At 51.1% G+C, this 16,957-nt stretch overlaps 2 protein-coding genes across 4 annotated transcripts in view; both read right to left on the bottom strand.

The window, feature by feature from the left end:
* Positions 1-5,146, bottom strand: part of QRICH1 (glutamine rich 1) — a 56,368-nt gene extending 51,222 nt beyond the window's left edge. The window contains exon 1 of one of the 2 annotated variants that reach the window (XM_007168762.3): positions 5,005-5,146. The gene's annotated coding sequence lies outside the window, so the exon portion shown is untranslated. Of the gene's footprint in view, positions 1-4,326; positions 4,517-5,004 lie in introns of those variants that run through there. The other variant, XM_007168763.3, reaches the window with a different exon arrangement.
* Positions 5,147-6,357: 1,211 nt separating this feature from the next.
* Positions 6,358-13,857, bottom strand: QARS1 (glutaminyl-tRNA synthetase 1). 2 transcript variants are annotated; one of them, XM_057555685.1, is made up of 24 exons: positions 13,698-13,857; positions 13,405-13,552; positions 12,921-13,030; positions 12,689-12,764; positions 12,414-12,478; positions 11,818-11,871; positions 11,632-11,692; positions 11,224-11,295; positions 10,268-10,353; positions 10,014-10,100; positions 9,478-9,577; positions 9,285-9,363; positions 9,095-9,203; positions 8,865-8,995; positions 8,666-8,758; positions 8,415-8,552; positions 8,241-8,328; positions 8,008-8,151; positions 7,793-7,897; positions 7,508-7,600; positions 7,266-7,393; positions 7,106-7,172; positions 6,906-7,031; positions 6,358-6,491 (listed from the first exon to the last, which is right to left on the bottom strand). In XM_057555685.1, exons 1-24 carry the CDS (start codon positions 13,812-13,814, stop codon positions 6,441-6,443), a joined length of 2,328 nt encoding a protein of 775 aa, XP_057411668.1. In that variant the 5' UTR covers positions 13,815-13,857; the 3' UTR covers positions 6,358-6,440. The 2 variants fall into 2 exon arrangements, with proteins under 2 accessions (XP_057411668.1, XP_057411669.1); XM_057555686.1 differs by lacking the exons at positions 12,689-12,764; positions 12,921-13,030.
* Positions 13,858-16,957: the final 3,100 nt, after the last annotated feature.

Raw genomic sequence — 16,957 nt, 5'->3', positions numbered from 1 at the left:
AGAACTGGCGTAACAGCAGTTATGCCTGGGTAGTGTGGAATAACAGAGGACTTAAATTTCTTCCTGTTTAATACACTCCTGTATTTTCCGCAATTTGTATTAAACCAAAAAGACAGTTAAAAAGTAATCCTTTCTGCATAGTGGTTATACCACAATAACAGTCAGTAAGAGACAAACAAACAATTCTGGTTGTTCATAGTTTGATTTTTCCCTCAAAATCTGAAACTCTGAAAGACAAAACCATCAAACAACAGAAGCTTGCATAATAATGAAGACTGTTAAATTCAAGACGTTGCTCACCAGATACATAAGGCTGAGCCTTGGTAACAGAGAAAGAAAAATGGATAAACTTAATGAAACTACACTCTATAACCCCAAAAGAAAGAAGATCCTTAATTAGCCCCAAGTCAAAGACTCAGTGAGGAGCATTAAGTAAACTGATGAACTAAAATACTTCTGAAAAACATGAAGCTGGAGGGATAGTTGAGTACTCCCAATTTCTGGGAATCAGAAATGGAGGGGAAAACACTCTGGGGCTCTTTGGGGTGGAGTCTGTAGCCAAGCATTTGCTTCTGAATACTTTAAGCATGGCTGCTTTGCAAAACAATAGACAAACCAACCCCCCCACCAACAGACCCAGGAAATTTTCACTACAACCGCACACATTTTTACTGGTTATTTCCCCTGTACTTCCTTCTACTGGGGCTTAGCACAGTGCCTGACAAAGAGCAGGCCCTCAGTATACCACAGTTATCATTATTCTAATTATTTTATCTCTAGTACACAAGAGGAAAAGGTTACTCCAAAGCAACAATCTATTACATTTCTGTTTGCTAATTTTTTTCTATTTCAGTACTAAGGGAAGGCCTAAGTACTCAGGGGAGTCATCCCTTCTTGGGGCCCCTCGAATCTGGTACCTCTTCCCGGCCCCCATGCAGCTCTGCAGGGTGGGTCTTGAATATGTGATGAACTAAGAGAAGACACTCGGAGCTGCCTCAGAGCCCTGCCTCTTCCTGTTTACCCAATGGTCAGGCTCTTGGGCCCCTCTTAAGGCTCACATCTACTAGCAATGGTTCCTCATAGCTTAGTTCTGGTTTGAAGAACACATTCACATGAAAAAAACATCAATTTCCATTTTAAGGAGTCACAGTCACATTTGTCCTAATTAACATAAGGAGTCATTTCAAAGAAGCAGATGGGGAGACACAGTTCTATTCTTAAAGATACTAACCCACCACACGGTTTGTGATAGAAATTATCCCATTAGGATAATTTCATCTGCCCCATGCCTTCACCAGATAGAGAAGTCCCTGATATAGGGGCATTTTCACCATGGTTCTAGTTCTGGACAACACACTTTCAACCAGAAACTTAAACTCATATTCCTACCAACGACTGATGAGCTGTAACCTGGCACAACTGTTTGCATTAACTAGTGAAGTTTGAAAACGTCCATTCCACATGATCCAGCAAATTCTATCCCTAGATGTACATGACACACACCTATACAAATGTACTTAACCAAGAATGTTCATAGTAGCATTGTTAATAGCCCCAAACTGGAAGGAATCTAGATGTCTATCAATAATAGAGTGAATAAATTATGGTTTGTTCAAACAGCAGACTACTATACAGTAATTGGAGTGAATGAACTACAGCTGCACACAACGTGGATGAATGTCACAGGCACAATGCTAGAATAAGATACAAAACAGCATGACTCCATTTATATAAAATTCAAAATTAAATAAAACTAGGTTGTTGAGGGATACGAAGGTAGTAAAAAGAAAAACAAAGAACATGATTATCACAGAATTCAGAATAGTCATTGTCTCTAGGGAATGAGAAGCTGCAACCAGGAAGGGACTCATGAAGGGTTCAGAAGTGCTGGCATTGTTCTATTTCTTGAAGAGGTGCTAGTTACACAGTGGTTCACTTTATAATTTTTCATTAAATTGTATACAGATCTACTGAATTAATATGTATAGATAGATACTTCAAACGCACATGCAAAAAAGAGCTTTCTGACACAGTCCACCAGCTCTACCTACAGTTTTGCCCTAGCCTAAAGTGTGACAATAAAGGACCATTCTTTTCCCCTTTTCAGCAAAGCAAGGGGTTAATCTATCATTTCTTCATGCAGCTACAATTAGAAATCACAATCCAATGTGACAATTAGGAAAAAACTAGTGGAGCATTTAAGTGAAGCCTGGAAAGGACTTAAAACCTCTGGAACAAAATTCAGGGCAACTACCTACAAAGAAATTGAAAAGAACAGATGTTCATATAACACTTCATTCTGAGGCTGAGAAATAAAAGACCATTACAGATAAAGGGTGGCCATTTAAAAAGTACGCTAGCAGGCTCCCCTGGTGGCGCAGTGGTTAAGAATCCGCCTGCCAACGCAGGGGACACGGGTTCCAGCCCTGGTCCGGGAAGATTCCCACATGCCGCGGAGCAACTAAGCCTGTGCGCCACAACTACTGAGCCTGCGCTCTAGAGCCCGCGAACCACAACTACTGAAGCCCGCACGCCTAGAGCCCGTGCTCCGCAACAAGAGAACACACTGCAATGAGAAGACCGCGCACCACAACGAAGAGTAGCCCCAACTAGAGAAAGCCCGCGCACAGCAACAAAGACCCAACTCAGCCAAAAATAAATAAATTAATAAATTAATAAAAAAATAAATAAATTAATTAAATAAAAATTAAAAGTACACAAGCAAGAAGCATGGCATATCAAAGACAAACTTGTACTTGATTAAATTAAAAGAAGGCATGCAAGCTTGAAGGAAGAAATCCCTGATTCTGAAGCTGTCATGATGGAGCACAGCCACACCCAGAGCCCTTAACTTTGGTTACCTTTTGGAGCAATTCAAATTTACATGAAACTTCAACCACAATTTGATCTTTCCTTTAAAATGGCAACATAAGTGGAAAGGGGTTGTGGAAAGGCAGATGTTCATGGAGAGGTACACAAATTATTCATCACAGAAGACTGGAAGCAGGACATCTTTTAATAAGGAAATCTTAGTTAATGAGCTTATGAAAAAATATTATCTACAAACACCAATTTAAAAGGCAGACCTCAAACGTAATGGTTAAAAATTCCAGAAAAAGCAGGCCTAAATGGTGTATTAATATTTTAAGTGTATCCTAGATAAACTTGACTGCTTGTCTTTGAACCATTTGGATCCTTAGAAAAGCTGATGCCTTGTCATGCTAAAACCTGAAAGTTGCACTGACTTACATTTTAAGAGGAAAACACTGTTCAAGCAGCAAACTGGCTGGCTTCAAAGATGCCAGTTCTCCCACATATTCAATTTTCCAGCACCTACTAATTTCTGGCAGACAGCACCCAGAATGACTGGCAGGATTTCTAACGTTTCAATATTACCAGGAAAAAAACTGCACACATATTTCCAGCATATGAATAATTCTAACTCACCAGTCACCATGTTGCATGCATTTCTGCTGCTTGTCCTGAGTTCTTAAGACCTGTAACATTCTAAAGAAGACAGAACAAAGAAGTTCCTTCCATCCTCAGCCTCTTTTAAAATTTTAACCTTGTTCTTAAAATAATATAGTATATTAAGAGCTTTCTAATAATAGAGTATTTAGGTAGTTTTCTACCCCCACCATTTTCAAATTTAATTGCTAATTTTAGTTCCACTTAGTTTCTTTTTCCTTAAATTTAATGAAGCAAAACTGTAAAACGTAAACTAGCACATATTTTGTCTTAGAAAAAAGAAGTACCTATTTCTCTGGACAAACCTAGAACTCCCCTGGCACCAGAACACAGTGCTGGGATTTAAAAAAATAAAAAAGCTGAAAAGGATTGAAATCCTGTATCAAAAGTGACCTTTGCAGGCAGATTTCAGATCTGCTGGGGATCTTCGGACTTACAAAAGACGGCAAAGCACTGATTGTCAGATTGTTCAATTTCGTTCTGAGCAACTTTTTGGCTGAGCAATAGCGGGCCCTTTAACCTAACAGAGTACAAGTAAGCCCCTCCCAACCAAACAGAGAAAAAGGCTGCATTTCAGGATTTAAAGTGGCAATTTAGAGCTTGGGTAGTTTCACAGTGTCCATAGAAGTGGATCCCCTTCCGGAGCGCACAGAGGTGACGTCTAAGAATTGCGCTTTAATGAAGAATTACTTTCTAATGACAAGAAAACAAATACCACTGAAGGGCCTTTTAGGATTTGCCTTCCCTATCCAGCACAAAGCATCAAAACAAGGTGAGGAAAGTCAACGGGGTTCGCTGCCCTCACAGACGAACAGAGCTCGGTTTCAGAATCAGGGTAGCACCCTCCCAAGTACCCACCCTGCACATGGGCCTCGGGACACCTCATTCTTAGAGAACCAGCAATCTCGCCCACTTCGCAGAGGAGCGGGGCCGCAAGCCAGACCGCAAAGCAGGTTGGTTTCTCCTCAGGCCTAGGCCCCGTTGGTCCGGGGACGTCACCTGAGCAGGAAGGGTCCAACCCACAACCTTCTCCAAACTGCAAGCTGCCCGCCCGCCGCCCCTCCCCGCAGCAGGGGTGTCCTGCGCGCCCGCGCAGCGATGCCGCCACCCAACAGCAGGCCGCGCGCCTGCCCGCGACCCCCGACTTCGGGGCGCGCGCCCCAGAAAGCCGCTCTGCCCGACAGGCTGCAGCTCCAAAAGCCGAGATATCCGGGTCGGGAACGCGCACGTCAGCGGCCACGCGCACCGGGAAGGCCGCACAGCGCGCGCGCCCCCGAGCATATAAACAGCCCCAGCCGCGCGCGCCCACCAAAGCGCATTCGCGCGCCGTGCCCACCCGAATCCCCGAACCGCCCCTCCCCCACCCAGGGGGCGGGGGCGTGCGAGCCCTGGGTCGTTCTCGGCTCCGGAGCCGCCCCGAGGTCTCCTGGGCCCAGCGGCAGCGGCCCGCCCGCCCCCGCCCGCCGTTGTGTGGGGTGGGCCCGCTGTCTCAGGCCCGCAACCCCGCCACATCCCTGCCCCAACTGGAGCCCTCACCCGGCGACGTCGCCGCCGCCGCCGCCGCCGCCGTTCTACCCGCCGGCCCCGCCGCACCGCTCGGGGCCCCGGTTCTGCCGTCGCCGCTCCAAGACCGACAGGATTTTCCCCTCACAGCTCCCTGGGCGCCATCTTACATTCAACCCTCACAGCCAATGAGTGCCGAAAGCCTCTCTCGCGATGATTGGGGCGTCGAATCCCGCGAGAACTAAGGCTGCCTCCTGGCCAGACTTAAAGGGAACGCTTCTGCAGAGGAGAGAGGCCGAGCCTAGGGCTGCAGGAGCGACAGGAGCCCGGGGTGTAGGGCGGAGCGTACCGCCCTCAGACGCCCCTCCATGTGGGGCGGAGCCAGGGCCGAAGATCGGCCTAGCCCTGGAGCCTGGGCAGGCCTGGGCTTGAAGCTCACTCTCAGGACCCTTATGCCGCCTGCCGGGGCCTCCTTCTCGCAGCCTCAGCGGTGCGGAGACCAGCCTCTTACTTAAGGTGGGCCCCACAGCCTCTGACCTAGGCCCGGCGCCTCCAGCCGCACCCCACCTGGGAAGCCCCGGGTCACTCTCCTCCAGGAATCCCTACCATCTGGGACCCACCCCTCACCCTCTATCTGCTGTCATACTAATTCAGTCTTCCGCAGTCCAGTCCACCTTAAAGCGGGCCTCGGGTAGCCTGGTGTTTGTATACAGGGAAAATGTGGAGGGTGTTAAAGCTGCAGGCACACGCGGACTTCACCAGTAGCCCACACTGCCCCAGAGAGGCACAGACTACCATACTGTTTCTTAAAAAGGCCTCTGGACCTTTGCACTTCATCCTTCCCTGGCAAACTCCTAGTTCTTTGGGGTTCCCCTCAGGAGTCACTTCCGGAGAGTAGTCTTCAGAGGCCCAGGCTGGGTCAGAAACCTCCTCCAGCCTCACACAGGCCCCAGGGAGACATCTGCACAATACCTGGTCGCCCTCTGTCTCCCCAACTAGGTAGTGGACTTAGAAGGCCACCACACAGGTCTTCCTCATCTCACTGTGCCTGGCACATAGTAGGTACTCAATAATTATTTTTTAATGACTGGACTAGGAGCCAGGCCTCTCTATCTGCCTAGGCATGCAGGCAGACACAAACCTTCCAGGTCCCTCTGACACAGGGCTCCTAACAATGGAGCAGCATCCCAGGACCCACCATTCCCTCAGACCAGGTGCAGAAGATAACGAATCAGGCCCAGGCCTCAGCCCTCGAGCATCAAGAAGTGCACCAGTGGTTTCAAAGCTGTCAGTACTGCTCTGTGTGTAGCGTACCTTCCCCCTCCCCCAGCATGACTCTAAGGCCCTCGGGTGCTAGGAGACCAGAGAGATAACACAGACCCCAGGGGGATTTAGCTGTTCTTTATTGACATGGAGTCTGGGTACCCCTCGCCTCCAGAAGGATGAGGTAGGTCCACAGGACTTCCAGTTCACACTTTTCCTGGGTCCTCCTTCAGTGTGACGGTCCGGTTGAAGACAAGCTGGAGGGCAGAGGGGGAGGAATGACCACCAAGCCAGAACCAGGCCAGAAGGCCTAAGTGGGTCTCACCAGACACCCCACTCCAACCCTCACTTCATCCCAGAGGAGCTGAGGGCCAAGAAACTCTAGTTCTCAATAACTTTTTGACTTTGGCTAAAGGACTGGATGGCTCTGGGTCTCCATTTTATAAGAATTATAACAATCCCTATGCCTGCCCCCAACCTTGAGGAATAAGAAACGAAGGGTTCATACAAAATTTTGTGCACGGACTTAACCTCTGAGCCTGTTTCCTCATCGGTAGAACATGAACCCCACCTCAGGTGGTGAAGATTAAGTAAGGAAATGTCAGCAAAGTGCTTAGCACAGAGAATGGCAGCCACCACCATCATTGTTGCGGAAAGGTAAATTCAAGCACCTGTCCCTGGCGGCTGTCTGGATCCACAGAAAAGTAACCAAGCCGCTCAAACTGGAACTTGTCGAAGGGCTTTGCCAGGGCCACAGAACAGTCCACTAATGCTGCCTCGACCACTTGTAGTGATGCCTGTGGGCAGAGAACTCAGGTGGCCATCCAGCCAGAAAGGCCCACCACCCTCACCCCATACCCCATGAGCCTACCGGGTTCAAGTCACTTAAGAATCCACCAGGCACCTCAGCAGGATCCTCAGGGTTCTTGTGCTGAAATCTGCAGCCAGAGTGAAGGTCAGACTCCAGCTGGGCAGCCACAGCAAGCAATGCCCATCTTGTACCTGCCCCAACACCAGCTCTGTTCACTCACAGTCGCTCGTAGAGGCGAATCTCACACGTCAGAGGCTGTGATACCCAGTGAATAAATGCCTTGGGCTTTTCTCCAGCATCTGCCCGTCTGCAGGTCACCTCAAGCCTTTCCACACAGCCACTGGGGCCCTGGAAGTCAAGGGGCCTGCAATCAGACTTGGACACCACTACCAGGACTGCAAGCTGCACCCAGATCCTCACCCCAGCAGGCACTGTGGTAGGAAGGCTGCAGCTGGCTCTCACCTTGACAACATGCTGCAGCTCGATGATGTAGCCTGTATGCCTCAGGCCCACAGGCTGGCCCCATGCCAGGCGCTTATAGCCTGGCTCTGGCTCCTAGAGGTAGGAAGTGGGGTGGACACAAGAGGCTGCAAGGGTCCGGCAGGTACAAGAGGCTTCTCCCACCCCTATGTCTGTCAAGGATTGGTTTGACTGAAGCAGGGAGTAGATGGACTGATAGAAGAAGAGATGAAGGGCTCTCAGGACTGGGCCCAGGAACAAATAGGACCCTTCACCACCCCCATTCACCTCTCTGAAGTCAGTCCTTTCAATGAAGACAATGGGTCCAAAGGGAATCTGATGGAAGCCCTTGGTCTCATCAGCTGGGAAGCTGGGTACCTGAATGTCCAAGGACTACAGTAGGAGATAAGTGTCTGAGTCACACTAGGCACTGGGATTCCCACACCCAAACCCAGGTGCACCCCCCAACACACACACACACACACACACTGAAGGAGACTTACCTTGGCAGCAGGAAAATTGGTGATGACCACCTGTAATGGCTCTAGCACAGCCATGGCCCGAGGGGCTGTGTCATTCAGCACATCACGCACACAGGCTTCTAGCAGATGTGGTTCCATTGTGGTCTGTGCCACTGTCACTCCCACCTAGCAGGAAAGGACAGCATCAGTCACAGCCACAACCACATACTACTGTGCTCAGCCCCTACCTGCCCACTCTGCCCACTCGTCTATACCCGAGCACAGAAGTTGTTGATGGCCTCAGGCGGGAAGCCCCGCCGACGTAAGGCTGTGAGCGTGAAGAGCCGTGGGTCATCCCAATCCCTGTGGGCGAGGTGGTGGTGAGAAGACCTTTGGCAGCACATGCTACTAGTACCACCAACCTTCATTAGCCAAAAAGCCACACCTACCGCACAGCGCCAGCTGCCACAAGCTGGAGAATCTTCCTCTTAGAGACAACAGCATAGTGCAGATTGAGGCGGCCGTACTCCCACTGCACAGGACAATAGACGTCCAGTGCATTGCACAGCCAGAAGTAGGAAGAGCGTCTGGGGTGGGAGGGCAGAGTCAGGACTGGCCACCTCCAACCAGGGAGAGACCGGCAGGAAGGGCTGCTGGAATCCCACTGGCCCTCCCCTCCCCACGGGCCCAGCTCCCTCACCGGGCCTGGAATTCCTTGGTGCAGAGTGAGTGGGTGATATGCTCGATGGAGTCACAGAGGCAGTGTGTGTAGTCATAGGTGGGGTAGATGCACCTGCAGGGCACAGGCAGTGGGCCCCACCATCCGGCCCCACTCTGCCCTACCCATGGCCCACCCGCCACTCTACAACTCCACAACCCCACCCCAAGCTCACACCCACCAGGTGTCCCCTGTGCGGTGGTGCGGTGTATACTTGACTCGATAGGCCACAGGGTCCATCTTGCCATCCTCCATCACCAGCTTCATCCGCAGTGTGGCCTCACCCTCTGCAAACTTGCCCTTGCGCATTGCCTGAGAGGGAGCAAGGGCTCAGGCTGCCACTCAGCACAAGGGCATCTCATTCTCAGTACCTTGGCCCACCTAGACCCAATTGCACCCCCAGAGCCCCACCTCAAAGAGCAGCAGCGACTCCTCTGTGGGACGGTCTCTCCAGGGTGAGGGCAGTGGGTTGTGGCCTTTGAGCTCCTCTCCTCGCTGGTGGCACACATAAGCCTGACCCCTATGAGGAAGGGGTGTGAATGCCCAGCATGGCTGTGCCCTGGTCAGCCTGGCTGGCTCCACATCATGGCCTTGGCCTCACCTGCGGATAAGCTCCTCGGCCCACGCATACAGCTGGTCAAAATAGTTGGAGGCATATGTCACCTTGTAAGGTGTGTAACCTGGGGCAGAATGAGACAGTATTAGCAACCAATCAGGGACACCCAATGGCAGGCCATGGCCCAGGGAGAGGCCCACTGATAAGCAGTTCTGCCCAGGCCCTCCCCAACCCATACCCAGCCAGGCCACCATGTCGCAGATGGCAGTGAAGAACTTTGCTTCCTCCTTCTCAGGGTTGGTGTCATCAAAGCGCAGGAAACAGATCCCATTGTTGGCCTAGGAGAGTTGCAGTATCTGTGAGCTCCCACATCATCAGCTCCTACAATCCATCTCATCAAACTGGGACATTCTCAGAGCTCTCCCACGTCAGAATTGAAAATATCTTTCACTCACCTTCCTGTATCTAAATGCCCTAAACAAGGCATCTCATACTAACGTGGGACACAGCATAGCCTCTTCCTAAGCCCAAGAGGTTGCACTGGGAATTTCCCCAAATGTGAACTCACTGCCTCACCAAGAGTTTTTCCTCAATGAGCCCAATTGGATGGATTCCTAGGTATCTGTCACACATTTCTAGGTATCCCCTCCAAGGCCTCTGTCTGCTCTGGGACACTTTATGGGAGCAGCAGGAAAAGTAGGGATACCTCTCTGGTACCTAGTCATGGGAGCAGCAAGCAGTTACCCTGCTTGCCAAGTCCCCAGACACACTCACCTTGGCATAGCCAAAGTTGAAGTTGATGGCTTTGGCATGTCCAATGTGCAGGATTCCATTGGGTTCTGGTGGGAACCGGGTACGTACCTGAGATAAGAGGAATGGGGGAGCAGAGGAATCAGGTCAGAGCTCAGACTACACTAAAGGATGACCCTTCCCAGGGAGGCCATGGTGATAGGTAAGGTGGGGTAGTATGAAGGCAGCCCCAGGCAAGTGATGATGGCACTAGCTAGCCTGGCAATACTCCCACACACCTGTCCTCCAGTGATTTCCAGGTGCTGCTTCAGTAGATCCATGGTATGTGGAGTGGTCACATAGCCCGGGGTCTTGTAGTTCTCACCTGCCAGGGCCAGAACAAGCCTGATGATACCAGGCTGCAGCCCAGGGTTCCCTATCCCAGGGACCTGACTACAAGAATTGCTATTAAGATCCAGCCCTCCACAAGAAAAGGAAACCCTCTTACACTGTTGGTGGGAATGTAAATTGGTGAAGCCATACGAAAAACAGTATGGCGTTTCATCCAAAAACTAAAAATAGAGTTGCCATATGATCTAGCAATCCCACTAATGGGCATATACCCAGACAAAACTATAATTCAAGAAGATACATGCACCACTACGTTCACAGCAGCACTATTTACAATAGCCAAGACATGGAAACAACCTAAATGTCCACCGTTAGATGAATGGATAAAGAAGATGTGGAACATATATATAATGGAATATTACTTAGCCATTAAAAAGAATGAAATAATGCCATGTGCAGCATCATGGATGGACCCAGAGATTATCACACTAAGCAAAGTAAGTCAGAAAGACAAATACAGTATAATATTACTTATAGGTGGAATCTAAAATATGACATAAATGAACATATCTACAAAACAGACAGACTCACTGACATAGAGAACAGACTTGTGGTTGCCAAGGTGGGGAGCAGGTATAAGGGAGGAAAGTACTGGGAGTTTGGGATTAGCAGATGTAATCTATTATATATAGGATGAATAAACAAGTTCCTACTGTATAGCACAGGGAACTATATTCAGTATCCTGTGATAAACAATAATGGAAAAAAATATATACGTATGTATAACTGAGTCACTTTGCTGTACAGCAGAAATTAAACACAACATTACAAATCAATTATACTTCAATAAAATTAAAAAAAAAAAAAATCCAGCCCTCCACAGAGTTTCAACCTGCCTGCTCACCAGGCTTGTGGAACTTAAGCGCCTCGCCTCGGAGCTGCTCCATCAGAGACAGGGTCTGAACAACAGCCTCACCTGCAGAGAATAGACCAAGGAAACTTATTCTCTGGATACAGCTACCACATCCAGCTCAGGGAGGTGCCTGTCGATACTACCCATATCCTGCAACCGGAATAGAACCAAGCAGTCCCCTCTTCCCCCAACCCCAGAGACAAGAGATACAGAGCCAGACTTGTCAGGCTTCCTCTGACTAGTTTCTGGGTAAAGGAAACACCAGAAATTCCAGTCTTGCAGCAGAAGACAGAGTGTTGACTAAGCCAACGGCCTGAGGAGTCTGGGCTATAAGGACCCATCAGGTGGAAAACCCAGAAATCAGGGAGTTGAATGTGACAGGAGCCTCAAGCCTCTCACCATTCTCCACCACATCCTTTGCTGTCCTTCGGTCTGTTTCTTCTGGCCGAGCCTTTGCCACCTGAGAGAAGTTCAAAAGTTGGGTCAAGGTCTCGGGATCACTGGGGTCAGATACTCCCTTCCCCAGCCTGAAGTTTCACCCTACCCCACCTCATCCCCAGGACCCAAGACCATGCTCAGTCCCACCTTGGGCTTCTTCTCCAGATCAGTCTCCGTCTTGGGACCCAGGAGGTGGAGGACCTGAGCAGAGACCAGAGTCAGAGCTGGGACAGGAGCCCATGACTGACCCCATCCACCCATCCAGCTAAGGGCTTCTTGGTTCTGTCTACTGGCACCACCTTGAAAAACCTACCTAGCCCATCCCACATGATTCTGTGGCCTCAAATGCTTTTTCCCTCCTGAGGATCCTGGGCTCAGGTAACAAAAACAGCCATTTACAGAAAGGAACTGTGGGCCCAGCATCAAGATATGCCATCGACCTCAACCATCACCCTCTTGTGATTCTCTGCCAGCACGCTGAGATGAAGGCCACATCACCCTTATTTACAAGATGAGAAAACTTAGGTTCAGAGTAAAGCAACTCACCCCAAATTAGGCAGAACCCAGAGGCCCAAGTCTTTCACTGTCCAACTGGGTGCTGCCCCCTCTACCCCAAGCTCTACTATCCACCATCAGAATAGGAATAGGCTCTCTTCCCCTCCCACCACCATTTATCCCTCAGTGGACTCTAGACACTGTCTCTGGCAGGGTCTTTGCCTGCTTCAGCTCCAGGAGGCACCCACCTGCATGTCTACTTCGTGCTTGATCATTTTGCCATCTGCCCACTTGAGCGCAGCCCGAGCTTCTCCTAGAAATATGGGCAGAGGGAGCTGCAGAAAGGCAAAGCAGGACATTGCCCACCCTCTTTCCCAAGAAAAGAACCTGGCTGACCTCAAAAACCACAGCCAGACCACTTTTAAGGTGTTCCTATTTCTCTTCCCACCTCCCTCTCACCCATGCAGAAGAGAAGCCATGACTAGAGAGAATAACATAGTCCCCTGCCCCAGGCCCTGCTCACCCATCAGCAGCCCCATATTGAAATGGTAACGCTCTACTAGGAGCTGGGGTCGGTGGCGATTTATGGCAGCCTCCACCTACAGAAAGCCAAACCATGTGGTTCAGGAAAGTGTTCTTCAGAAATGCTCTAGGAACACACACCCTCACCCTGGGTCTTCCTGGTTGGAAAAGCTGAACCACTCCTTTTCAGGGTCAGTACTAAGGAGGCAACCGATGCCTGGGGAAAGACTCACAGCCTCCTCAATCTGCTCTGGGGTCACCACAATGCCCACACCACATTCCTGCTCAAAGTCCATGGTGTTGATGGGGTCCAGGGGATGACTCCGCACATACTCAAGGGCAGCTGAAAAAGGAGAGCCAATGAATTTGTGGCATCTCAGCTCCAAGCAGTAGGAAGACAAAGCCCTAATCCGATCCATGAAACCCCAATTAGTTTGGCCTCCTGGGAAATTAAGTCTTGCACCTCTAGAAAAGCCCTGAGGTCACAGGAAAGAAGCATGTGTTCTAAGGGAAACTCTCCCTCAGACCTACAGTTCTCTAGTCAGTCTCACCAGCGGTGGCCCTCTCCATCCCTCAGTGCCAGGGCCTGGGTTTAGAGGGGAATGCAGAACTAGTAATGCAGAGAGACGCTGAGGGACTTCGCAGAATGGGTAGATAGGGATCTTGGCTGAGAGGAGGAGTTGGAGGTGGAAGCGGCAGGACAGGCAGGTGTCTCACCGCTCAGCTGGGTCTCCGTATGGATCTTCCTATTGGCTATGTAGCTCACGAGGAAAGAGAGACGCCGCGGATCCCGGAGTCGGGAGGCCAAGCCATAGAGCAGGGTCCCGGTAGCCTTGTCGATGGTGCAGCCCAGAGTCTGTTGCGCCTGAGGTCAGAGGGATCAGGAGATAAGCCCCATGCCCAGTAAGAAAGGCCTGAACAAGACAAGCTAGGTTGGCTGGGGTCAGGACCGAGCCTGGCGCTGCGTTGGGGAACAGTCGGCAGCCCGGGCCAGGGACTTGGGTTCGCACCTGGGTCGCCGCCTCGCGCAGCTGCGCGCTCAGAGCCGTGTTCTTGAGCGTCTCGCGGGCCTTGTGTTCGCTCAGGCCGAGGCCGGTGAAGAGCGACAGGGAGTCCAGAGCTGCCATTGCTGGGACGCCGGAAACCGAAAGAAAACTTTGGGGCCAATCTGCACATTAGCATTAGCCCACTGGCCAATAGGAGAGCGACGCCGTCAGGGAGAGCCAATGGTGTCCTTCCTTGGCGGGAGGGGGCGGGGATCTCCAAGGTTGTCAGCGTCATTGAAAGGGCAGAGGGCGGCCTTTCCTGCCTTTCACGGCGCTTCACTTCCGCCTTCGTGCTCCAGGTCACTGGAAGGGGTACTGGCCACGGAACTTAAGGGGATGATTTGCCGCGGACCTGGAGGGAAGGTGTTCAGCACCAAGGCAGGAGGCAAACATGGGCATAGCCCTTTGCTCTTCGACTTTTCTCCTTCAGCCCTGGAAACCTCGGGACCATCCCAATTCTGTTCTTGGGAACAAATGTGAGTCCCTATCGCGTTTCTGACGTCAAAGCTTTGGAGTTGTCACGGAAACATTTGAACAAAATGAAGCCCGGGAAATTCTGTCAAGACTCGAGCACAGAGAATGTCTGAAATGGCCCATCAATGGGCCCCAAAAGTCTGGCACTTTTTGAGCACCCACCTGGACACACACCTGGCCAGGAAGGGCCTCGCATAAATTCTGTGATGATTTGGTTTAAACTCTCCTGTCTGGGAATTCCCTGGTGGTCCAGTGGTTAGGACTGTGCGCTCTCACTGCTGAGGGCCTGGGTTCAATCCCTGGTCAGGGAACTAAGATCCCACAAGCCACGTGGTGTGGCCAAAAAAAAAACCACAAAACATCTCCTGTCATTCTTACCCCCCTTATCAACGCATGCATATGTCAGGAAAACCACAAGCAGATTAGACCTTGAAATCCACATGCAGGTGTTTGACAGGATATTTTATTGAAGTTGGGATAGGGTGGGACAGAGGAGGTAGAATAATTATGATGATGTTCTTGGGGGTCTCCCCAGTCTCATTGGACTTCCAGGACCTGCTGAGAATCATTAGGCTGAAACTGAACATACAACCTGTTTTCTTTATGGAACTGGAGCTGCTGGTGGTGACATGATGAGGAGATGCCCAAATTTGGGATGGGAACTCAGGCTCTTAGAGGCCTTGTCATCACTGATACTACCGGACCTTCAAGCACTGGTCAGGATCCTGACTGCAGTCTGTATCCATAGTGTGTCCTTGTTTGTTACTATATCCTACTAATGAGCAAGTCCATTTCTGGGCCCCACATGATGACCACACGCCAGGTTCTGCCCAGTGCCACACTCTGTATCAGTATCCAGAGCCAGTCCTGTGTCTTGGCTCCCCATGGCGCCTTGGCCCCAGCCTGATGCCCAGCCCAGCCAAGGCCAGGAGCAGGCATTAAGCAGGAGTTGCAGTGCAGTGGTGCCACAGACAGGCACTAAGAAGCAGAACCATAGCCACGCCAGCCCTGTGCTGAGTCCACAGCTGCAGGTGTCTAGCTCACCATAAAGATGCCTAAGATGAGCAGAGTACCTGATGCCACCCAAGGATTCATTACAGCACCATGACCACCAACACTAAGTCCTGCAGGTCTAGTGATGGCCCCCTCAGTGGGGTCAGGGCCTGTACCCTCTTCCCTGGTTCCCTCGTAGTGCTGACCCTGTGGCTCCATGTCACAGGATGAGGCAGTTGCCCCTACCAAGAATGCCGCAAGTAGCAGTGGCAAGCCAGCCAGCCCTCTGGAGCCCTTTGACTTGCACAGAGCAGAGCCATGAAGTTGGATGGGTGCATCCCTGGGGGACTGGCTTGCTTGCATAAGCCTCTGGCACTACTTCAAGGAAAATCAAGAAAACAATGAACAAGGAGAAAAGCCAGGGAGCAGCCAGGAAGGCCCAGCTGTGGCATGGGAAGAGGCAGGGTCCAATAGCCAGACCTACGGACAAGTCCCCGTGGCACAGGCTGACGCACAGAAGCAGCAGTGGCCACAGTGCTGAGGGCCATGGCAGCCTTGTGCAAATGCCCCAGAAGGGTAATATGGCAGGCTCAGCAGCAGCAGGGCTATGGTCAGAGGTGGACAGAGCCCCTTGAGTAGTGCATCCAGCACATGCAGATCACCAGTGGCCAGACACTTGGGGCTGCACACAGTGAAGGCCCAGCACAATCCTGTTGCAGCCCATGCCTAGCAGCCCCTCCAGCAGTGTGCCAGCACCAACACCCAGCTTGGCAATTCCACCATTACTGCAGGGCCTCACAGCCAGCAGTCCAGGCCCCTCTCCATGGCCAGCAACCCCACATGGCCCTTGTGCTGTTGTCCCAATAGAAAAAACCGACACTGGTCACAAGACTAGCTCTCTCCAGGAGCTCCTTCTGCTCTCCACCACCCCTAACTCCCTAACTCCAGCCAAGGAGTACTAGCAGGGCCCACAGGCTGAGCTTTTTGTAATACTGACCCCTCAGGCTTGGGGGCAAGATGGACCTGCCAGAATCCTGCCCCACCCCTACCTGCCTTACACTCTTTCTGGCTTATCTGAACACCTGCCTCAGGAGTACCTTTGCTCCCCATCTTCCCCCAGCTGGAGATGCCCAATCCTAACCCCAAGCAGTTGAAGAGAAGAGGCAGCGTTATCCATGAAGAGAGGCACGGAGGCTTCTCACAAGACTTGCCCTTGCGGTATGTGTACACGAGGCAAGCCTGCTGGGACAAGCCTGCAAACCCACTGTGGGTAAACAGCCTGGGGCAGTTGCCAGAAGCCAAAGTTTCAGGGAATCAAGGGAAGAAATGGCCTGGCAGGACCCCACACCCTCCCTCCGACAGGAAGCCAGCTAAGATTAGCTCTGGTCCTCTCTGCCTGTCCTTTTGGAGCAGGGTCTCCTTTCCCACAGCAGTTTTTTCCTGCTCTGTTCTCCCAAGGGATCCAGATGGTTTTCAAACTGCAGCAAAGAAAGACCTGAGAAGAGAAAAGGAGAAAAGAGACTTCTCTCCACCCCCAAGTACTTCCTATTCCCCAAAAAGTCCTTCCTGACCTGCTGTTTGGTTGTCAGCCCCAGGCTGCTCCAATGCCTGCACCTTTTACCCCACGCTGTCAGCTTCTGGAGCTTCATTGGGTACACTCCACCCCTTGGGTGTGAGGTACCAACAATGTTACCAACCATAGCTGCCTCCATGTGGGACCCAGAACCAGTGGGATCAAAGGGCAGGGGTCAGGCCCC

The sequence above is a fragment of the Balaenoptera acutorostrata genome, chromosome 10 (assembly GCF_949987535.1).
Source record: "Balaenoptera acutorostrata chromosome 10, mBalAcu1.1, whole genome shotgun sequence".
In the NCBI taxonomy this organism is placed as follows: Eukaryota; Metazoa; Chordata; class Mammalia; order Artiodactyla; family Balaenopteridae; genus Balaenoptera; species Balaenoptera acutorostrata.
The sequence above is the reverse complement of the archived record's forward strand: the minus strand, read 5'-3'. Positions and strand labels throughout refer to the sequence as shown.

Excerpts from the sequence above, each read along its gene's own strand:
- QARS1 (XM_057555685.1), bottom strand. The coding sequence starts at position 13,814 with ATGGCAGCTCTGGACTCCCTGTCGCTCTTCACCGGCCTCGGCCTGAGC. Across the intron at positions 8,996-9,094 it reads AGTCGCTGCTGCTCTTTGAG|GCAATGCGCAAGGGCAAGTT; the intron begins GTGGGGCTCTGG and ends GCTCCCTCTCAG. Across the intron at positions 8,759-8,864 it reads CACCGCACAGGGGACACCTG|GTGCATCTACCCCACCTATG; the intron begins GTGGGTGTGAGC and ends TGTGCCCTGCAG.